Here is a 25,336-nt window from a genome sequence, read left to right on the forward strand (position 1 = left end):
CAGCGCTCTCTTTGTCTCACCATCTTCTATACCACATTACCAATGGAATAGTTGCATTCATCTGTTTTACGAGACGCTGTGCACGCACATACTCTCGTACACTCATACTCATATATGTGTGTCACTACTGCGCTGCTAATCTAGTGTAGCACAACACTTTTTTTTTTTATTATTTAATTTGTACTTTATAATTTGTCCAGCTAGACATTTGGTAAATTTGTCTAACTTAATTGCTAAATAACATGAGGATGGCTACCCCCAGCGGGATGCCATCTTCGAGTGTGGTCACCGGTAACCACGAATAAGATAAACGGTCCATTGGAGAAGAATATTGTCTTACATCATCAATTTATTATTATTTTCCCATTACACGCTTTGAATAATAAAAATACTCCCGTGGAGTCCTAAGCGAAACATGTGATTTCGGCGTGGCAGTCAAAGTGTTTTAATCGCCGAAATAAATGTATAGGAACACTTAAATTACACTTAGAATTGATATCAAAATAGTTTCAGATTTATCTAATATGCGATGTACAAGATATTCGTCGATATAAATTTGCACGCGTCTCAGCGCTCTCTTTGTCTCACCATCTTCTATACCACATTACCAATGGAATAGTTGCATTCATCTGTTTTACGAGACGCTGTGCACGCACATACTCCCACACACTTATACTCATATATGTGTGTCACTACTACGCGGCTAATCCAATGTAGCACACAAAATGTTTTTTTTTTTTTTTGTTTATTATTTAATTTGTACTTTATAATTTGTGCAACTGGACATTTGGTAAATTTGTCTAACTTAATTGCTAAATAACATGAGAATGGCTACCCCCAGCGGGATGCCATTTTCGAGTGTGGTCACCCGTGACCATCAATAAGATAAACGGTCCATTGGAGAAGAATATTGTCTTACATCATCAATTTATTATTATTTTGCCATTATATACTTCGAATAATAAAAATACTCCCGTGGCGTCCTGAACGAAACATGTGATTTTGTCGTGGTAGTCAAAGTGTTAAATGGACAAATTTATTCTATAATTTTTTCTCAATTTCCACTTATCTTCACACGTGTACAAACATCCAACCGATTGCTTGCTCGTAGCTAGCCGATTAGTTCGATTACGCTTGGTTCCACTATATTTGGACTATTGAAACTCGTTTTTACAGACCACCCTGTATAAAGAGTTTGCCCTGCGACAAGTTCAGACGAACGGGGTTCCACTGTACTCGATTGGCCTCGCTTAGATTTGTTAAGTGGATCCAACGGCAGAGATCCAGCGATCACGCGGATTCACATTCGGCTTTCGCCTGTCGGAAGCTCGATTTGACGATGATTTTCGCGCGATCGATCTTCCGATTGCGAAAGGAATCTCGTTGTAGAGAAAAATAGGTCGAGTGCGTTCAAAGCCTTCTTCTTGCTTTTTTCAATTCGATTCGCGTCGATTCTACTTGCAGCGAACGTAATCCAGCGACGATTCGATGCTACTCACGTTCAAGTCAGAGCCACTGACCTATTGTCAAGGTTGCAATGGCCGTGCTAATTGAAAGTTCGTTATACGATGTTGAATCGGCGCCACGTTAATCCCTCGGGCCATCAGTTTACCGAAAATTAAGGAAAACTGGGAACGTTCGCGGATAGACGTGGTGGCCCTGTTCCTTAAGTGGAAAGCCAATTTTCCAGGAAATGGATGAATCTCGAGGGGAAGATTTCGCGTTACGGAACTAGCAGGATAAGATGGTAAATCGTTAGTTGTGCAATGCTTCGACGAGATTACCAAAATTAAACACGTAACTTGTGTATCTATGTATTTTCTATTTTAGTGTTCGCATTTCCATATTTTCTAAGTGTCTCACATCTTCTATATTATATCTTCTATGGTTGTTCTATCTTACGCTCGATGTGTACGTATTTTCTTCTAAGAATCTCGCAGCGATATTGCCGCAATATTCCAATCGTATTTATCGAGAGAGAAAGGAAGGTTTAAATTCCATACTTAAAAAGGTGAAAAATCTCGTTAGTGGAATCTCAGTTGACTACGAATTTGTAGCACGTTCGAACAAGTGATTCGACTGGCAATCTTTACTCTTCGCTCGTTATTTATATTTTTAGCTGGAAATTCATAGTTCGAAGTTGCAGATACGTAAGAATGTAGCGTAGTATCGTGGACGTATTGCCTGGCAGATATCGAGTGTGTGTCGTCAACGTTGTCATTCGTTATTATATTAACATATATTTATATAATGATTTTGTCATTACCACCTAATGACAAAACGCAATCACTTAGTTGCCAACTCATTATATTTGCTCCTCTATTTTCCATTTTTTATAATCAGCACACCTCAGAATAAATATGGGAAATTGGAAAATAATCGGATATTTTGACACTTGTGAGTTAGGTGTTTTTATGAGTTAGATGTGTCAATACCACTTAATGAGAAAATCCGCAATCACTTAGTTGCCAACCCAATAATACTTTTCGTTATCGTCCTTCCGCTATCTCCGCAGTTAAAATTATTCGCGACGTTAGAGCACCTTCATGGCCCTGACCTAATCTTTTCTCTTCGCTTGGAAAACATTCGAAACGTAGATTCGCAAGAGCCTTAGGACTTTTTACGCGTCATTCCTCTGATTCCACTCAGCCTTCGACAATTAACACGCGTCTCTCATCTCCGGTCTCATCCGATCAAACACACGCTGCTTCTCGAAACAATTCAACATAGATTTTCTGTGTTTCGTATGCGCTGTGGTTTGTACCGCGCTACGAGCACAACGTGTCATGATTATTCACCGGTAATGGCCTTACTTGATCTAAGGTCCCTGGAGAAACGTACACTCGTCGCTGATTTTTCTTCGCTGCACGAAACAATCGGTGACCTTACGAGCAGTCCGCGTATTTCTTTTTTCTATCGATATTTATGCGCTTAGACTTCTCGCTGGGCTTTAGACAAACCGTTACTCTTCCAGTTTCACGTTTGCAAGTCTAAATATTTCCATCTAGATATTCTAAATCCTGTTTGCTCTGTAGCTGACAGTTTTTTCTGGCCGCATAAATCTTTTCTCCAATCCAGTGAGACGTGTCGTTCGAGCGAGTCATCTACAAGACGTTATCTCTGTCTTGAATTTACTGCAAACTAACTGTGCTTTTTCGTTTATATTATGCAAAAATTTCTATTTTGTTTTGTTTCTTTTCTAAGTATCCAGTAACCGTTCGTCGTTGTAAAATGCTTAATGAACGCTGATGGAATGAGCCCTGTATATAAATAAATAAATAAAAAAGGGTTTCATTGGAAAATAAGGCTGTATGCAAATACTATTAATAGGCAGTGTATAACGGGCGATCTTAAAAATGAAGCGAAACCTTGGTCACGTTGTTTTTAAGCGATTCAAGGTGATTCAGATGAGCCTATTACACACCTAGTATGGCGTTCGTCGCAACTTATTCAATGGAATTGTTAGGAGGAAAGGTAACTGGCGAGCCGGTTTACCTGCGACTGTTTACTCATAGTCGACGTCGTTGTGATGTTTGTTCCCTCTTAACCCAGAGTCCCCCGAATTTTTGACTGTGGGACGTGCAGCGAAACTTAAACTTCAGCCTGCTCCGCACTTGACAATTATCTCACGAATTATCTGACCTTATTGTTCAACTTTATTCTAAGACGAACGCGTGTTTCGTTAGTCGAGCTGAAAAATTCACACGTTCACGCGAATAAAGCAACTTGGTTGACTGATAGAGCTAAAAAAATTAACTGGATACGACCTCTAATCGAGTTAGATTCTTGTTTCTCTGTTTTGGTCATTCTGTAAATAGAAACTTCATGATTGTAGCTGAAAAAGATTGAACTGGAAAATCAAATTCCCAGCATGGACACAAAACTTAAGTTGGGTTAAGTGCTTTCGTCTGCGTTAATAATTTTGTAAATAAAACTTTGTTTGGGGCGAATCAAACTTAAGGTTCAGACACGAAGATCACGAAACTAATGTTCCAGATAAAATCAGAGGAATGTGGAATTCACGACTGTAGCTGAGAAACATTGAAGTGGAAAATCAAACTCCCAGCATAAACGAAAACTTAAGTTGGGTTAAGCGCTTTCATCTTTAAATAAATAAAAGCAATGAAAATAAAAATTTGTTTGGGGCAAATCAAACTTAAGCTTCAGACACAAAAATCACGAAACTAATGTTCCAGATAAAATCATGGGAATGTGGAATTCACGACTGTAGCTGAGAAACATTGAACTGGAAAATCAAACTCCCAGCATGAACGAAAACTTAAGTTGGGTTAAGTGCTTTCGTCTTTAAATAAATAAAAGCAATGAAAATAAAAATTTGTTTGGGGCAAATCAAACTTAAGGTTCAGACACGAAAATCACGAAACTAATGTTCCAGATAAAATCATGGGAATGTGGAATTCACGACTGTAGCTGAAAAACATTGAACTGGAAAATCAAACTCCCAGCATGAACGAAAACTTAAGCTAGGTTAAGTGTTTTGCTTTGCGTTAATAATTTTGTAAATAAAACTTTGTTTGGGGCGAATCGAGCTTAAGGTTGAGACACAAAAATCACGAAACTAATGTTCCAGATAAGATCATGGGAATGTGGAATTCACGACTGTAGCTGAGAAACATTGAAGTGAAAAATCAAACTCCCAGCATGAACACAAAACTTAAACTGGGTTAAGTGCCTTCGTCTTTAAATAAATAAAAGCAATGAAAATAAAAATTTGTTTAGGACGAATTGAGCTTAAGGTTCAAACGTAAGAATCACGAAAATAATTGAAAAATTGAACTGTTACTATAGCACGGACAAAGAACTTAAAAAATCCAACTTTGAGTTAAAATCTTGCTTTCGTGCTAGTCAGCTTGTAAATAGAAATTTGTACGAGACGGACCGAGTTTAAGGTGGCACGAAATTCGTGTCGCAGATAATACAAACGTGAAATTCGGTCGAAATCGTCGAGAAAAAACTCGCTTTGAACAGTACGAAACAGACTTAAGGACACGGTTACGGACAGTTTGCGTTAGACGAAGCTTTAGGTAGGGTGGATCAACCTCGTGTACACCTGCGTTTCCTGTCACCTGACGACCGGAAATCCATCGTCCCCCTACAACAGTCAATTCACTCTCGTTTTTCGACCACAACGAAACACGAATTTCCCAATCTGTGTTTCATGAAACGATAAATATTAAAGGAAAATGTAAGAAATTATTAAACAGACGATATTTCTCGACCAGTCGTACATCGAAATCACATCGATAGCAACACGTCACGCGATCAATTTCACTTTCTAAGAAACTTGACGTCACCTTCCACGAAGATTCCTCACGTTCAGATAGCAACGCGTCCCCTTTCCGTTTGTAAACTCGTTTCCGTGTAATTCCCACTCTGTAAGTGACGAATCACTTGCAGACTTTTGACTTAGCTTCTAATAAAATGAGTAATTAAATACTTAATCGCGTGCAGACTCTGTGGGAAGGATACGCTTCCATTTCGTTGTCTAATTTTTACGTTTTGACGGATAAAACGAACTATTCGATTAGAAACTAAGTGATTGCGGATTTTGTCAACTCCATCTAATGACAAAATCCGCAATCACTTAGTTGCCAAGCCAATAGTTGAAGAATAATCGGTTACATTCAAACACACTTTATTCTCTGAATAAATGGTAAATCCATAAACGGTAAATATTTTGTAAAAGACAGGTATCTACTTTAGTTTTCACGTAGCTTAATTTAACGAAATCTCATGCTTATCTAATATCATTAACATTTCTGAAATATTCAAGGAAGTGATAAAGCAAACGGAATGGCAATAATTAATAAAAAGAAATAACCGTAAAATAATTCTCATATGCGATTGATTAACGATCCAGTGAATTTCAAAATTGCTCTCCAAAAAAAGAAACAAAAAAAAAAAAGGAAAGGAAAATACCTTACGATTCGTTGCTATAGAATTCTTAGCCATTTTACCCAGTCAGCTGTTTTGCACGAGTATACTCGTCGCGAAGAAATGGCAATATTTCGCGTTACGACGAGTAATAAACCTAAAACATAAAACGCTCGTTTCGTTACAACTTAATTTTATCTTACAACAGCCGCGCGTACTTCGTGTTTGACGAGTATACTCGTCGTCGCTTGCCTTCCGCCATACGTTTTACGTATACGCTGTTGAAAGAGGTGGGGCAGCAGCCAACTGGTCGAAGTCTCCTCGAGCCTGAAAATTCGGATTTCGGTGTGTTACGCTGATCGTAGTTTCATTTTCAACGTATCGTATTTCAACGCTCATTTCTTCGTGAAGAACTGCACGAGAAACCGAACGATGCCCCGGACCTGTTTAATATTTCAAGCTACTCGACCGCGTAGACAGAGAAACACAGAGGAAAGATAAATTTTCTGCATCAGGTAGTTGCCTTTTTCAAGCGCTAACAGTAGGACAAACAACTCCCCGGGGATCGAGCGACGCTTAGCGCACGCACGTGGCCAATCGGACAGTCTGTTTGCAGGGAACACGCGGTGTGCGTCCGCACCTGACAGAACAAACAGCCTGATCAATCGAGCACGCGATAGACGCGCAACCCCATCGGTGAGTCACCGGTGACAAATAAAAATTCATGGTGACCCATCGCTCTTTCCCAGGAGTAGACACATTGACAGTCAAAAGCGAATATACCTTTTTTTTTTATTTGGAAGTATTTTACAATCAATTCTCATTGAGAATTATAAGTAAATTATTCTGGTGTGGTACTGTAACTTGGATTATAAGTGTTTATAATATGTTTGATTCTAGTTGAATCTAATCCTTAAATCCAAAGGGTAATGTCTTTTTAGTCTGCGGATCTTATCCGTCGTGTCAAGTAATTGAGTAACTAGAGGGTTTTGGTGGTCGTTAATTCTTATGTTATATCTTGTTAAGAATTTTGGATCTTAATTACCGAAATAACGGTATAGGAACATTAAATTTACACTTAGAACTTATATTATAATAGTTATATATTTATCTGATAAACGATTCCAAAGATATTCATGGATACACATTTGCACGCGTCTCACCTTCTTCCATACCAGACTGTTAACCGAACAATTTACATTCCTTTGTTTTCGAGACGCCGCGCACACATATACTTCTACACACTCGTATTCACATACATGTATCACTACTACGCGGCCGATCTAGTCTAGCACGTAAAACTATGCATATGTCAACATATCTATTACTGAATTTGGATATTTCTTCTTTAACTGCAGGTATCTTAAGGTCGCCATGTATTGTTTCGTTGGTAACATACCAAGGTGCATCTATTAAGGATCTTAGAGTTTTCGATTGGAATCGTTGAAGAATTTCTATGTTGGAATTACTCGCTGTTCCCCATAGTTGGATCTCATAGGTTCAAACAGGTTTTAATATGGCTTTATATAGCTGTTGAGAATTTTGGATCTTAATTACCGAAATAATGGTATAGGAATACTAAGTTTACACTTAGAATTTACATTAAAATAATTATGTATTTATTTGATAAACGATTCCAAAGATATTCATCGATATACACTTGCGTCTCAGCACTCTCTTTCTTCACCATCTTCCATATCAAACTGTCAACGAAACAGTTACATTCATCTGTTTTACGAGACGCCGCGTACACACATACTTCTACACACTCACATTCACATACGTGTGTCACTACTACGCGGCTAATCTAGTCTAACACACAAAATTATGCACATCTCAACAATAGCGTTATTTTACTCTGCACGCTTAAGTTGGAACGTCTGCCAATGAGACAGCAGAATTTTTTTACTTTTGATTACGATGTGTCGTTTCCATTCCATTCTTCTGTCCAGAATCATGCGCAGATATCTGACTGAATGTTTGTTTGCAATTGAAATATTATTTATGGTCACCTGGTCAATATACTTAAGAAAAAAGAAGAAACAAAGATAGATTCGCATAATATTGACTTACTAGGCACCTAATTGCGTTTCGTACTTTATAGCATGGTAATTCGTCCTCCCACGTACTAGGTATCTTCACAGCTTAATTTATGTAACATACGAGAGTCGTTGAAAGAATTTTCTGGCTTCGTGGTATGCGAGATACACTCACTTTCAACTCACATTGTATATACGTTACTGTCACGCGTGTACAGCGTATCACTGTATAACACGTTACTCTCGCAACTTGTACGTCACGAGATACGTACAATTGAAGCGAACGATAAACGTTAATGGACTTTGCGATTACGAAATGAAATTGTCGAGTCCTCCGCGAAAAATTCGCAATCCGATAATACATTTCGACAATACAAAAAAAAAAAAAAAGAACAAGAAAAAGAAGGAAACGTGTAATTCGAAAAAGCAATGAAACTTCGAAGCGTTCAATTTCCAATTCGCACGCTCACGTCACACAGCCATTTAAATTATCGAAGTAATCATAACGAGGTAAAATTAACACGGACAATAACCGTCAAGGTTATGGCGATACGGTAAATCGTTATCCGCGTAATTTTGTTTTGTGAAAGCTTGAAGTAGCTTTGAAATTTCGTTCGTGGACCATCGTGCGCCATATCACCAGGCCACACGCTCTGTTCTTCCGAAGAATTTGAAAAACACTACAAACACAGGCTTAAGCGAAAGATAGGAACGTTACTCGTATGCACACAGAAGGAACGAGTAGAGAGATAAGTTTTCGATATCAGGTGCCGAGACCCGATAAAGCACATTCCAGGCTACAGTTCTCATGCTGCACGCCGACCGTGTGTCGTGTCAACAATTTTTCGTGCTCGTGTGTTCATCGGTGTTTTTTCACGCGGTTCGTTCACCTGTTGCCACTCTTCTACTTATCAGAGGGGCTGGTTTATCCCTCGTACATCCAGAGGACCACGGTTATGCTGCCAAATCGACGATGACCAACGTCAGCTGGATCTCTTGCGACTCTTGCAGGGCCTGTTGGCTCTGTGTCGCTCACAGACTTGCAATCCTGACTCTTTTCTGCAGGTAAACCAAGGTTTCTCGTAGATGCGATATACACTGACTCATCGGGGTATTTCAACGCTTATCGTAAAAGTCTTCTAGGAATATATCGCGTGTGTTGTATTAATCATTTCGAAATTTCATTAGCTCCAGTGAGACACCTCTGTCACGATTATGTTGGTCAAATATGAAATCACACTCCACTGACCTCACTAAAGAAATAAAATAGTCAAACTCGAAGGTGGTATCCAACCACGTGTTATTTAGCAATCGAGTTAGAAAAATGTACCAAATGTCCAGCTGGACAAATTGTAAAGTATAAATTAAATAAAAAAAAAAAAGATATGAAATCAATTTGCAAATTTATTTATTGTATGCGTTATACGTCGGAGTCTTAAATTGTATTTTCAACATTGCGAGTATATATATTGCGCGTATCGCGCAAAACATTTACAAACTCGACTATCGCGATTACGTTGGCGAGATAGGAAATCGGACGGATATGAATTTCGGTCGTTGTACGCGTGAAAATGAGTGGAAAACGCGGAATAAAATTGTTTCTCGAGAAGCTTCGTTTCCGAAAGGATAAATTTGAAAAATGGTACTTTGTATCTTTTATTTACTTTCGTTTCTACGATAACATCCTATCGATCGTTTGCGTACATCTTGTTGGTAATTAGTCGTGTTTCAGTATACTTGATAAATCGTGAAACTCGATTTGCTCGAAAACTATATCTCGGAATGAGAAAACTTTACTCCGCATCTCGTTCTATAATTTTCATAAAAATCACCTTGTAGCCGCTTGTACACGTTATTCCGCTGCACCCTGTATATTACGATTAATATAATACATACAATATTATACGTTTGGAAAATTGGTGATAAATTCGGTCAACATAATCGTGACTACTTTATCTACAATGAGATTGTAAAATGTTTTAGATGATACATGAAATATGTACTTAAAAATTGTTTATATCAGATGTTCAGATACTATATATATATATTACTTATTATATACATAACTTATAGAAATCTATAGAAACTTATGAGAAACTTAACAAACAGCAACCTATAAAGACTTATAGAAACGTAACAAGCAACAAACAGCAACATACACAAACTTATAGAAACTTAAAAGAAACTTAACAATCAGCAACGTATAAAGATTTATAGAAACTTATAAAAACTTATAGAAACTTAACGAGTAACAAACAGCAACATATACAAACTTATAGAAATCTTATAGAAACTTAAAAGACTTCTTTAGAAGTCTTAGAAATCTTATAGAAAGACTTATAGAAACGTAACAAGCAACAAATAGCAACTTATAAAAACTTATAGAAACTTAAAAGATAATAACTCGGATAATTATATGTATATATTAAAATTGTTTATGTCAATTGTTCAGACATTATATATATTACTTATTATATACATTATTTATAGAAACCTATAGAAACTTACGAGAAACTTAACAAACAGCAACCTATAAAGACTTATAGAAACGTAACAATCAGCAACGTATAAAGATTTATAGAAACTTATAAAAACTTATAGGAACTTAACGAGTAACAAACAACAACATATACAAACTTATAGAAATCTATAGAAACTTACGAGAAACTTAACAAAGAATAACGTTTACAGACTTATAGAAACTTATAAAAACTTACAGAAACGTAACAATCAACAAATAGCAACACATACAAACTTATAGGAACTTAAAAGATAATAATTCGGATAATTATATGTATATATTAAAATTGTTTATGTCAATTGTTCAGATACTATATATATTACTTATTATATACATTATTTATAGAAACCTATAGAAACTTACGAGAAACTTAACAAACAGTAACGTATAAATACTTATAGAAACGTAACAAGCAATAAACAGCAACATATACAAACTTATAGAAAATCAAAAGATAATAATTCGGATAATGATATATATATAAGTATTATCCGAAATTAGATCTCGAAATACGATAATAGAATAGAACTGTCTTTCTTCCGAAGACAGGAAAAATATCTACTCGTATATAAAGTTACACGTTGCATGGAGGGGAAAGGTATTTAATGAAATCAGGGAGGCACATTTTCCTTCGGTTGACCCGAAATAAACGAACGTCGGTGGCATAAAGCGAAGGAAAATAGTCGGTTGATCGAATTTCCTCGCGGAAACATCGTTCGAGGCAAAAACTGGAAAAGAAGAAGAAACGAAGTTTTCGGGACGCGACTTCCTCGTTTTCTTCGTATCGAGGCTATCTCCTTGGGAAAGAGCAAAGCACGCTTCATCGATCATAGATAACCACCGCTCTTCGTTCACAGGTGAATTGCAGTCGCTTCACTCGAGAATCGAGATTGCTCGCCATCTGACGCAATCTTAAAGACTTCTAGTCGAAGCTTCCGTGATTCTAACGTGTTTTCGATCGTCGTATCGAAACCCACGGTTTAAAGCTACGTTCTTACCGAAGCCAATGAGTAGAACGTTTCAGTTGTCGCATGTTTCAAACAGTATCCAACGAGTATCAACTTGTAGAACATTTTATTTGCACTGAAGCGACATAGTCGGAGGAACGTTTGGATTTTGTGTCGCTTTCAAACAGACGTTTGTTTCCGTCGTGAAATGTTCCTCGTTGTTGCTTCGGCGAGGATGCAGCTTAACGTTAAGGCTCCACTGGAGCAGAGCGAAGCAACTTTTTGTCGCCTTTTGTCGCTGCATGTTGCGAAAAACATTTTCAACCAACAGCAGCTTTATGTAGAAGCTTGTAAAAATTTGTAAAAATTTAGAGAAACTTAAAGAGTAACAAATAGCAACACGTACAAATTTATAGAAACCTATAGAAACTTACGAGAAACTTAGCAAAGAGCAACGTTTACAGACTTATAGAAACCTATAAAAACTTATAGAAACTTAATGAGCAATAAACAGCAACATATACACACTTATAGAAACTTATAGAAACTTACAGAAACTTAACGAGTAACAAACAGCAACATATACAAACTTATAGAAACTTAGAAGAAACTTAACAAACAGCAACGTATGAAGATTCATAGAAACTTATAAAAACTTATAGAAACTTAATGAGCAACAAACAGTAACACATACACACTTATAGAAACTTATAGAAACTTACAGAAACTTAACGAGTAACAAACAGCAACAAATACAAACTTATAAAAACTTAGAAGAAACTTAACAAACAGCAACACATACACACTTATAGAATCTTATAGAAACTTACAGAAACTTAACGAGTAACAAACAGCAACATATACAAACTTATAGAAACTTAGAAGAAACTTAACAAACAGCAACGTATGAAGATTGATAGAAACTTATAAAACTTACAAAAACTTAACGAGCAACAAACAGCAACATATGCAAACTTATAGAACCCTATAGAAACCTAAAAGAAACTTGACAAACAGCAACGTTTACAGATTTATAGAAACTTATAAAAGCTTACAGAAACTTATAGAAACTTACAGGAAACTTAACAAACAGCAACGTATAAAGATTGATAGAAACTCGTAAAAATTTACGGAAACATTTTTATGTGCACACTGAGGCAACATTCGGTGTCGAGCTGCTACTTTCTCAAGAAAAGCAGCAACATCATGAAAAAGTTTCTCGATGTCGGTTACGTGGAAACGAGCCCATACATACTTAAATCTGTCCTTATCGTGGTCATTAAACTCACGACGATAGCAGATGAACACAGGCGAAAGAGAAAATTGAAATGACCCGAGATGATGCAGCTTTGCCCTTGACACGATTTACGTTATTAGCAGCAGCACCAGAAATAGACGTTCCCTTTTAGGTGGCTCACCCTCTGCGCTGCAACTCGCGGATATGAAACCAGAACGCTCGGGTGTAATCTGTCTCAAACGACCGCGTTATTGCACCGCGTGTTACGCTCGGCAACGTCAAAGGGTGGATCGGTTTAATAAAGGCTCGTAACGTTCTCGATGTTATTAGTCGACGACGGCGACACGAACAATTCTATTAGACTTTTGAAAGACCAAAGTACTCTTAACGCCAGTTTCTCTGTAAGTGTCCAACGCCACTGAGTGTCTACATCAGCAATTTTCGCTCCTTTTCATTCAGTGGCACATATAAGATAATTGTTAAAACGTACTTCGTGCAATTGTATATTTTCCGATATTTTACGTTTCCCCATTCTCACCGGATACTCTTCCATCTAACAATTTATTAATTAACGCGTCTTATTAATTTTCTTACCTAACAATTTACAGACAATTCACTGGGACACGTGCAGTAATTTAGTCAGACAGCGAGTAATTTAGCCGTTAGTCGTGTGTGGACAGGTGGTAAAATTTTCGCCCAGTAGTTTGCTAGAACGATTTAACGGAGGAGATTTCGCTGGATTTTCCAGTGGAATAGGAAAATTACATCTTTCGAATTAGCACGCGTGCCGATTTAACGGCTACAAGTCGTAGAAGTTGGTTCGGACATGGCGAGTAATTTAGTCGAGTAAAACTAATTTGCTAAATGAGTTTGCTACGGACGTCCGGTGCGGATGAAACGAGGATGAAAGCGACGTTTTTCAACGAATCAACGGTGTAAATTCGGCTTTACTCGTTGCTCGACTAAACTAGTGGCCCTGTCCGGACCAGTCTTAAGGGAAAAGAGGTCAGTGCCCCTGTGACTAAATAGTCGTCGCGTGTAACACGTTCGAAAAATCTGCAGTCCACGAATATCAGGCTGTCCCGTGCTTGTTACGAACACAACGATCGATTAGCACAAGAAAATTAGAAAATTCATATTCTTACGATATACAAGGAAAACGAAACAAAGTCTTTTTTTTATTTGCGTTTATTTTACAATCGATTCTCGTTAGAGAATTTTAAGCAAATTTATCTGACGTGGTACTATGACATGATTAATAAGTATTCATAGTATGTTTTATTCTATTTGAATTTAGTGCTTAGGTCTAAGGTGTAACGTTGTGATGTATCGTTTCGTTGGTAACGTACCAAGGTGCGTACCAATTTCTATGTTGGAATTACTCGCTGTTCCCCATAGTTGGGAAACGAAGTCTGAACGACAGGTTTCTTATATTAGGTTGTCTGAAAAGTTTCTTTCGTTTCATAAGGAAATAATAGACGCACGATATTTTTTCTTTTATATTAGTTTATTGAATTATACACGAACATAATAGAAATATAACGAAATAGATCAATATAAAATAGAAATTGTTGTTCGTCTATTATCATCTTATGAAACGAAAGAAACTTTTTGGACGAGCTAATACTAAATGTCACAAAATACCATATTTTCAATGTATCTGTTGTATCTTGCCATTCGTTTCTCTCTGCTTTTTTTCCTCCTCCAAATTCGCTATTTTCAATACTAAAGAGAAAACACGATAATTAGCAATAAAGCTAGAAGTAAAGTACAAATTAAATAATAAAAAAAAAAATCGCTATTGAAAGAAATAAATGACAGTTGTCACGAGCTTCGCGATTACCCGCATTCAGATCCACAGCATTCGAAATATCTCGTCGAGCAGCTGCGATTAAAAGATTCTTTTAATTCTTCCTCTTCTTCTTCGCTCTCGTTCCGTAAGAATCGTTGAATACGACTCGTATGTGTAATATTGGCTTGGCAACTATGTAGTTGCGGAGTTTGTCGATACCATCTAATGGCAAGATCCGCAATCACTTAGTTGCCTACCTAACCTTAACTTATCTACCTAATCTTAACTTACCTACCTAACCTAACCACCTTAGTTGCCTAATACACATTAGATTCAGCTAGAACCAAACATACGATAATCACTTATTACTCGCGTTATAGTACCAGAATAATTTACTTATAATTCTCAATGAGAGTTAATTGTAAAATTCTTCCAAATAAAAAAAAAGAAAAAAGTTGCCTAATACAACGAAGAAGACGAAGCAACGCGACTAGCAGAACTCTGTTCTGCGGCTGTTCTCGGCCACGAGAATAAAGAAGAAGAGAGTCGGTGGCCTCGAAAGACTTTTGGCTGGCAATTTCCGCGACTCGAATCTGGTTTTGCTGGAAACCTCCCCGCGGGACATTCGCTGGCCAGGCATTGTTCTCGCTGTTGCTTCTCCATAAAATACTCGACAGCCGAAATCTGGGTGCTCGAGTACACGTGTTACAGCCGATGGTCGCTGGAAATTCTCCGATTGTCCGCGGCTGTGCGTGTTTCTCTTCATCGGAGGCTCGCAATGTTTACAGCAACGTGCACGTCCTTCGTCTCGTCTATTGTGCAGCCGCGACCACCTCGCTCTCTGTTTCCTATCGTTTTCGACAACCGTCGCCAAAGGCAATCAGACTTTCGTGTGAGAGGGTCGGCTTTTGGAAACCACTTGTGAGACAAATTTCTAAGAGGAGCAAGTGTTTTCGTGTTGGTTTCGGCGTCTGGAGAATGCTCTGTCGGTTGAATGACGCGTCGGTGGTTCTGCTTGCGGGATATCGAGAACCTGTAGACTTGGGAATCGTGGCGCCATAGACGCTAGGTTTCCTATGGCAATGAATAGAACGGGGTCGAATTTCAGACGAATTCAGAGCGAGACACGCTTTGAGCTGGACGTTTAACGGTAGCACGGCTGAATGCTATCGAATCAACGTCGATATGACGATGGATCGGGCCGAAATTACCAGCCATTTAATAGCCCGATGAAATGAAGAATGTTCGCTCGTCAATGGATCCGATGATATTTGCAGTGGAATAAGAAAAAAATAAAAGAAATTGGAATTGAGAAGAAACGACGGGTGGATTCAATTAATAAATATAATAATATCAATACTTTAGGATCTTTACTACGATCATTAGATTCAGCTAGAATCAAACATACGATAATCACTTATTATTCACGTTATAGTATCACGCCAGAATCATTTATTTTTAATTCTCAATGAGAATTGATTGTAAAATTCTTGCAAATAAAAAAAAATCTTTACTACAATTAATTTATTTACAATAAATGGATTAAACAGATGTTGATTAAACAGGAAACGATAGTTGTTTAACGTGAACTAATTACAATAACGTATTGTAATTAAGACAACTAGGTAATTAATTTTCAAATCTCGACACCACAGATCCAACCCTCTCTTGACAACGCTAGTGTGACAACGACCATACCCAAATCCACGTCATTCAACACATTGGTTACCCAATTACCAGACACGACGGATCATATCCGCAGGCTAAAAAGAGATTGCCCTTTAGATTTTAGCATTAGATTCAACTAGAATCAAACAAGAGATAAATACTTCTTAAACATGACGTAGAACCACGCCAAAATAATTTACTTATAATTTTCAATGAGAATTTTCTTTTTTTTTTATTTGGAAGTATTTTACAATCAATTCTCATTGAGAATTATAAGTAAATTATTCTGGCGTGGTACTGTAACTTGGATTATAAGCGTTTATAATATGTTTGATTCTAGTTGAATCCAATTGATCTAGTTAAATCCAAAGGGTAATGTCTTTTTAGTCTGCGGAACTTATCCGTCGTGTCAAGTAATTGAGTAACTAGAAGGTTTTGGTGGTCGTTAATTCTTATGTTATATCTTCTTGAGAATTTTGGATCTTAATTACCGAAATAACGGTATAGGAACATTAAATTTACACTTAGCACTTATATTAAAATAGTTATATATTTATCTGATAAACGATTCCAAAGATATTCATGGATACACATTTGCACGCGTCTCACCTTCTTCCATACCAAACTGTTAACCGAAAAATTTACATTCCTTTGTTTTCGAGACGCCGCGCACACATATACTTCTACACACTCGTATTCACATACATGTATCACTACTACGCGGCCGATCTAGTCTAGCACGTAAAACTATGCATATGTCAACATATCTATTACTGAATTTGGATATTTCTTCTTTAACTGTAGGTATCTTAAGGTCGCCATGTATTGTTTCGTTGGTAACATATCAAGGTGCATCTATTAAGGATCTTAGAGTCTTCGATTGGAATCGTTGAAGAATTTCCATGTTGGAATTACTCGCAGTTCCCCATAGTTGGATCTCATAGGCTCAAACAGATTTTAATATGGCTTTATATAGCTGTTGAGAATTTTGGATCTTAATTACAGAAATAATGGTATAGGAATACTAAGTCTACACTTAGAATTTACATTAAAATAATTACGTATTTATTTGATAAACGATTCCAAAGATATTCATCGATACACACTTGCGTCTCAGCACTCTCTTTCTTCACCATCTTCCATATCAAACTGTCAACGAAACAGTTACATTCATCTGTTTTACGAGACGCCGCGTACACACATACTTCTACACACTCACGTTCACATACGTGTGTCACTAGTACGCGGCTAATCTAGTCTAACACACAAAATTATGCACATCTCAACAATAGCGTTATTTTACTCTGCGTGCTTAAGTTGGAACGTCTGCCAATGAGCCAGTAGAATTTTTTAAATTTTGATTTCAGTTGTTTGGATTTATCTACGATGTGTCGTTTCCATGTCATTCTTCTGTCCAGAATCATGCCCAGATATCTGACTGAATGTTTGTTTGCAATTTAAATATTATTTATGGTCACCTGTGGACAGAATTGTTTTCGTAGCGTGAAGGTTATACGACTGGATTTATTTTCATTTATTTTGAAGCGCCAACGACTACAGTTACGCGCTAAACTAGCCGAAAATTTGCTTAGACCGTTCTAACGACGCTTTCCACCTAACTTTGCTTTCTAAGAATTTAATATCACGAGCTATTGTCCTGCTCGTTGACTATCGTACGCTCTGGTTCGACGTTTCACTTGCCGTACCAATTTCGCAGGCAATCTTTTCGTCCTTTTAACCGCCAGTACTCTACAAAAATCTCAGTGTTGGCGGTAGAAAATTACAGGCATTGTTAACGTTCGCAGACTGTGCCACTTCGTCCAACCGTTTCAAACATCTGCCATCTTCACCGAGCATCCGGTCAATTCGTACAATTATCCAGCGGAGGTTTTCCCGCGCGCATACGCGCAACATTTTAATCGCGTAGCTCGATTATACAACAGCGAGGCCATGTGACTATACGATTTTTCTCGCGTTATCTCGTCGGTGATGTTCGAAGCTCGTGTACGTCGTTGAAGCTTCGGCTGAAACGTGTCGCGACACAAGCATCGATCGATACGTATTGATACGTTCGTTGACCGATCGTTCCATACGAGATTTACACCTTTGTCAACACAAGCAGAGAAATGGAAATTTTATATTGCCAACGAGTACTATGTTTTAAATATTTTTTTATATTTTTGCATACGATATGCACTCTACATAGGCGATATGTATATTTTCTACAACTCTGTCTATGATAAATTGTCCAATGTACATGCGTTCTTCCATTTTTCAATTTTCTGCAAACGCATCAACCTCCGTAGTCTATACGAATTATCGTCGGACGTTCTTTTCACGGTCTGCTGCCGTTTGATTTGTGCGTTCGATGAACGTGTTTTAATTCTGTCTCGTTTCGAGAACATCGAAAGCTTCTCCGATTGTTCCGACATTTTCCCAATAATTTTCAATAATTCGAAATAAGGACGGAGACGAGTTCGAACGAGCGAACCTCTGCCGTATAGATTATCTGCACAAAAGTACATTGAAGAAACGCTTTTCCGATCCAACAAACGGTGGGAAGCAAACAAAGAAGAAAACGAAGAAAAACCGGGAAGAATATAAAAGTTGTAAAGGCTCCTATGCGCGTTGAAATACGTTGCGACGCATCGGCACCTAAGTTTCGTGTAATCTGCTTCGGTTTACCTCCGCGTTATCGATTCCTTCCAGTTCGTGGCGCGATACCTTACTTGAAACGCGTATTTCAAAATGTCCCAGCATTTCCCAATTCCAGTGTCGTTATCGGCACTAGGAGGTTGATCGCGAAGAATACAAAATCGAAGACTAAAAAGAAATGGCCAGAAACACGGTTAACCGAGAGCGACGGATTTTCTAATTCCGCGCTATCGAAGCAACTAGCAACGAACGAACCGAGCGATCGTAGAAATTATTCGCGTCTACGTGATTCTGCTTTTCAACGTCTGTCGGATAAAGTTCGGCCAAGCATCGAGAAACAAAACACAACGATCAGAGTCTATCGTAAATTACGTTCGGTATCGTTGCCACCCTCTGCGATATGTGGAAAGCTGCGTCCGATCGGGCCTTGTTCACCGACCAAGACGCAGTTTTGATTCCCACGTCGATACAAGTTGCTTCTGATCGCGACGAACACGATGCATTGTAACGTGTATCATGAAACCTGAGACACGTTGCGACGCATACATCGACAGGTAGGTTTCACGATACGCGTTACGATGTACGTAAATCTGTATCGATGAGTCGGTATCGGAAAGCGACTGGTATCGATACAGGAGTTTTGCAGGAAATAAATAACTTGCTTCCTTTGAAAGAAATTCTTTTTTTATTTTTAATAATTTTTTTTTATTAAACGCTCCTATTTGTTTCTATTTTTATTACTATTTACTTTTTTTGTATTATTTTATTTGTTTATTGCTATAACTTGGGGATTTCAATACTATTACCAACAATCGCTAGGAAGGTTTCTATTATTTCAATTCGAGTATAGTTAATTTGGCTATGTTGTTTTTTATTATTTAATTTGTACTTTACAATTTGTCCAGCTGGACATTTGGTAAATTTTTCTAACTTATTTGGCTGTCTGATTGGAAAGAAATCTTCGAGAAGGTTAGAGCGGGCAAAACTCTCCCTTTTTTACACATGTGATTAGAATTCTTAGCTTTTTCTATTTTTGTTATTTTTTAATTTGTATTTTACAATTTGTCCAGCTGGACATTTAGTAAATTTTCCTAACTTATTTGGCTGTCTGATTGGAAAGAAATCTCCGAGAAGGTTAGAGCGGGCAAAACTCTCCCTTTTTTACACATGTGGTTAGAATTCTTAGCTTTTCCTTTTTTTTTTATTTTTTAATTTGTATTTTACAATTTGTCCAGCTGGACATTTAGTAAATTTTCCTAACTTATTTGGCTGTCTGATTGGAAAGAAATCTTCGAGAAGGTTAGAGCGGGCAAAACTCTCTCTTTTTCACACATGTGGTTAGAATTCTTAGTTTTTTCTTTTATTTTTATTTTTTAATTTGTACTTTACAATTTGTCCAGCTGGATATTTGGCAAATTTTTCTAACTTAATTTTCTAACTTAACATGTGGATGGCTATCCCCAGCGAGATACCATCTTCGAGTGTGGTCACCCGTGACCACCAATGAGATAAACAGTCCACTGGGAAAGAACATTGTCTTACGTCATCAAATTACTATTTTGCCATTATATGCTTTGAATAATAAAAATACTCTCGTGGCATCCTGAGCAAAAACATGTGATTTCGACATGGCAGTCAAAGTGTTAACTCGTAACCGGTCAACAATGTGTTAAAAAGCAGAATCCATAGAGAAATATTTCCTACGATCACTGGCTTCGTCCGTACTTCGTATTCTTTTTGATAAATCGCGGAATTAGAAAATCTATGTCCCTTGATTTAACCACATCTTTTCTCTCAAACTTTTCTCATCTTTTGTCTCCTCCTTCTATTGGGTTGGCAACTAAGTGATTGCAGATTTTATCATTAGGTGGCATTGACAACATCCGCAATCACTTAGTTGCCAATCGATTATATTTGCTCCTCGATTTTTCATTTTTTATTATCAACACACCAGAGAATAAATACGGGAAATTCGAAAATAATCAGATATTGTGAAAAACGCGCGGTAAACTGAGAAGAATCGGCAACGCGAAGGTAAACAAAGGCAGATTCGAGATAAAACGTATAGGTGTCGACGCGTCGCGACGAGTTTCAACGTTTATAGGGGCCTTTACGCAATCTCCGCGTTATTTGACAAACCAGTCACTTCTCATCCCGGTCCGCGTCGCTTTTCTATTGTTACGTGAATTCCGAACGAACGTATTCCAGCTGTTTCGTCCGATCGATGGGTTTGCAGGTGAGCGTGCGCGCGAATTAACTCGACCGCATCATTACGAAACGATTACGTAACCAACAGCGGAGAAAAAACGCAGTTACGAGGCTCTAATCGGGATGAGCGATATACAGCCGCGCGTAATTATTTGCGAAATTAACGCGAAATTCCTGTCCGCCCTCCATGCGTCTCCAATGCCCTAAACTTGGACCAACTGCAAATTTCCATCACTTGCAAACCTCCGGTAAACTCCTGTCGTTTATTTCTCTGTCAATTTTTAACAATTTTCTATACCATCGTCATCTTTTTTCTTTTTATCTTTTTCATGGTATTTCTCGGTATTGCAATCGCTCTCAATAGCGTAAAATTCTTCTTTTATTTATTTAATTTGTACTTTACAATTTATCCAGCTGGACATTTTGTAGATTAGCATAAAATAGCTGATAAGGTATAAAGTAAGCGTGAGCGCATGCGTGGAGAGGGAAAGTCTTTTTAGAAAAACTGAACGTTACCGGAATATTATCATATTAGGTTGGCAACTAAGTGATTGCGGATTTTGGCATTAGGTAGTATTGACAAAACCAGCAATCACTTAGTTGCCAATCCAATAATTCCATAGCGCAACAGATCGTACGTTTGTCGGCGAGTTCGATATTCCCTTATTGTCGGTGAAATTCTATTGGAAGTTAGGATCGTGTATGAATTTCAACGACGTTACAACGTTCTATCCTGGTAGTTTCTATTGTGAGCTGGTTGTTGGCGTTCTCGCCTAATCGATATGCTCGTTGTCGGTTTCCTGTGAAAATCGAAAACAAGAGACTCCTTCCGGCGCTGTAACCCGGCAACGTAGAAAAAAGCAAACGAGACGAAGACCAAAGAGTCGAGCGCTACGATCCGGTTGTCCCGATCCCATTCTTTATCGCCTTTGTTACCGCAAATGACGCTCGATGAATGGACAGGCTGCAGTGGTCCGCTGTTTTCGTTTTACCGATGTTGCACTTTGACAACAGGGACGGTCTGCTAAATCGCCACCTTTCTGCACCAGATCGACCGCCGATCGCGATTCCTACTTTCCTTTATTCTACGAGATAAAAATGATTCTTGTAGGTTTCGTCGATAAGATAGAGATTAAAATTACCAACGTTATAGAAGGATGCGACGAACGTTAAAGAAAGAAGACGATATCGGAAACTAAAGGAATAAAAAAGAACAACAGGTATCAGGTATGGGAAAAATATCGTGCGCGCGTTTTTAGAACAAAATTCCAATATCCGTTCTATTTAAGAAAGCGGCATCTTTTCTAAAAGGTGATTTTATTCCAAGAAGCAATTGTGATTTAATTCCACGACTGGCCGTATTTTTCGCCAGTTTCTACGCATACATTTCTGATCCAATTTCTCACTTTTCGACGACAGATAGACCATTCGTTTCGTTTCTTTCGTCGTTTCAATCATTTTTCTGCCGTCCTTTCGCTAACAGCATACGCGTACTTTTTCGCGTCTTGTCGCGTTTGCTGTATTGCCAAGTTTCAACTCGTAGTCTCGTATTGGCTTGAACATCGCGTACACGTTTTCTCCATTGAGGAAACTATACTTATTAGCGAGATCTATCGATCTATATCAGATACATCTGTAATTAGTTATATTATAGAATTGCAACCTGCGTTCGTCTTGATTTGCGTTTATTATTTAGGATATTATTATTAGGATATTATTTAGGACAATGATAAAAATGAAGATTTACGACAAGTATATTTAAGTTACTCGAAGATAGTATCCTGCTGGGGGTAACATCCACGTGTCATGTAGCAATTAAACTACAAAAATTTACCGACTGTCCAGCTGGACAAATTGTAAAGTACAAATTAAATAATAAAAGAAAAAGAAGTATATTTAGGTTATAGATGTGGTATTTATCGATGCGTACGGAGAAAACTTGGCTCGCCAAGTGAAACTTGGATGTTCTTCGAATCCAAAGTTGAACGCGAACTTTGATCGTAAAACTTCAATTTCTCTTGAAAAATCCAATCTTCTCCGGAAAGGTCGTCACGTGCAACCAAACTATGCGTTGCTATGTACCCACGTGCTTTCTCCGACTAGTACTTGAACAGATATATTTCAATAATTAATTCTTTGTTTAATTTCCTGTCGATATTTAAATACAAACTCGCTGGATCCTTCACCGTCCATCGTTCACACGAATTTTCCCCCTCAGAACGTCTGTTAAAAGTTCTGAAAACCGTGTCTGGCAGTCGACATCCCTAGTGGATAAGAAGCAACAGAATCACTTTCTGTCTTCGCTCTGAATAGACACTCGAGCGCCATCGAGTCTCAGAATTTTCCCAATCCTCGACGTTACACCGGGCGAACATTTCTCAGTAAATAACACGAGCAGTAGCAAGAGAATCGCGAAATCAGCGTGGAAAATTGGGGCAGTGGAGGAAAAAATTTTCTGAGCGGATTTCATCTCCGCAGCTAACCTGGATAATTTTTCGCGAAACAACGTAGAACATGTTTTTTTTTACAAATATATTTTGTTTATGCGAAACTCTATGAATTTTTGTCAACACTCATTGATGACCGGAGCGCTTCAACTTCTTACAATTGTAAAAATTGAATCAAAATTGACTGTTAGAGCATTTTGAATATAACCCATAAATGGAAGATACTTTGAAATGAAAAGTGCCCCCTTGAACAATTAAACATTTTTATTAGAACGCCAATAAAAAAAAAAATGAGAACAAATCTTGCATCTAACGGAGCACTGTGTTTGCATCCATATCTTTGAGGGCTAATCTACGAATATTATTATAAACATAGCTTACAAAATAATCGTAAATGCTGCTTTATAATCATATATATAATTGAAGTTAAAAGTGTGCACATAGCTTACTATTATATATAGAATGAGCAAATACTGTCTACTAATATCTTGTACACGTTCCAACAATATATTCTGCACGTTTTGCTTACGACGAAATAACGAATGCGAATGGTTTGTTGAAATAAACGAAGCCTTGCTATAATACGTCGCAGTCAACTATTGTCAACTGCCAAGGCACCACTGTGGTCACCCATGACCACCAATAAGATAAACGGCCATTGAGGAAGGATGTTGTCTTACATCATCAATTTATTATTATTTTGTCCTTATATGCTTTGAATAATAAAAATACTCCCATGGCGTCTTGAGCGAAACATGTGATTTCGAAGTGGCAGTCAAAGGGTTTTAATCGCCGAAATAAATGTATAGGGACACTTAGATTACACTTAGAATTGATATCAAAATAGTTTCAGATTTATCTAATATGCGATGTACAAGATATTCGTCGATATAAATTTGCACGCGTCTCAGCGCTCTCTTTGTCTCACCATCTTCTATACCACATTACCAATGGAACAGTTGCATTCATCTATTTTACGAGACGCTGTGCACGCACATACTCCCACACATTTATACTCATATATGTGTGTCACTACTACGCTGCTAATCTAGTGTAGCACAACACTTTTTTTTTATTATTTAATTAGTACTTTACAATCTGTCCAGCTAGACATTTGGTAAATTTGTCTAACTTAATTGCTAAATAACATCTGGATGGCTACCCCCAGCGGGATACCATCTTCGAGTGTGGTCACTGGTAACCACGAATAAGATAAACGGTCCATTGGTGAAGAATATTGTCTTACATCATCAATTTATTATTATTTTCCCATTACACGCTTTGAATAATAGAAATACTCCCGTGGAGTCCTAAGCGAAACATGTCATTTTAACATGGCAGTTAAAGTGTTTTAATCGCCGAAATAAATGTATAGGAACACTTAGATTACACTTAGAATTGATATCAAAATAGTTTCAGATTTATCCAATATGCGATGTACAAGATATTCGTCGATATAAATTTGCACGCGTCTCAGCGCTCTCTTTGTCTCACCATCTTCTATACCACATTACCAATGGAACAGTTGCATTCATCTGTTTTACGAGATGCTGTGCACGCATATACTCCCACACATTTATACTCATATATGTGTGTCACTACTATGCTGCTAATCTAGTGTAGCACAACACTTTTTTTTTATTATTTAATTAGTACTTTACAATCTGTCCAGCTAGACATTTGGTAAATTTGTCTAACTTAATTGCTAAATAACATGTGGATGGCTACCCCCAGCGGGATACCATCTTCTAGTTTGACTATTTTATTTCTTTAGTGAGGTCAGTGGGCTGTTTTCTTTTTATTACTATTATTTAATTATAATAATTAATCGTTTTTGCGGTGTTTTTTGTTTTCTTCTTTCTATGTGAGTTTTGCTCGCTTCAGCAGCCAGCTGGTTTGGATGTGTTGCCGTTCTTTTCTTGTATTT

At 37.6% G+C, this 25,336-nt stretch overlaps 1 protein-coding gene across 10 annotated transcripts in view; it reads left to right on the forward strand.

The window, feature by feature from the left end:
* The window catches only part of LOC139994435 (uncharacterized), a 136,457-nt gene that overhangs the window by 60,029 nt on the left and 51,092 nt on the right, over positions 1–25,336 (forward strand). Inside the window, exon 1 of one of the 10 annotated variants that reach the window (XM_072017061.1) lies at positions 8,720–8,999. The exons of the other annotated variants lie outside the window; for them this stretch is intronic. Within the exon in view, the coding sequence (XP_071873162.1) occupies positions 8,743–8,999 (257 nt within the window). The 5' untranslated portion in view covers positions 8,720–8,742. Of the gene's footprint in view, positions 1–8,719; positions 9,000–25,336 lie in introns of those variants that run through there. 10 annotated transcript variants of the gene reach the window in all.

This window comes from Bombus fervidus, chromosome 14, assembly GCF_041682495.2.
Source record: "Bombus fervidus isolate BK054 chromosome 14, iyBomFerv1, whole genome shotgun sequence".
NCBI classification, from domain to species: Eukaryota; Metazoa; Arthropoda; class Insecta; order Hymenoptera; family Apidae; genus Bombus; species Bombus fervidus.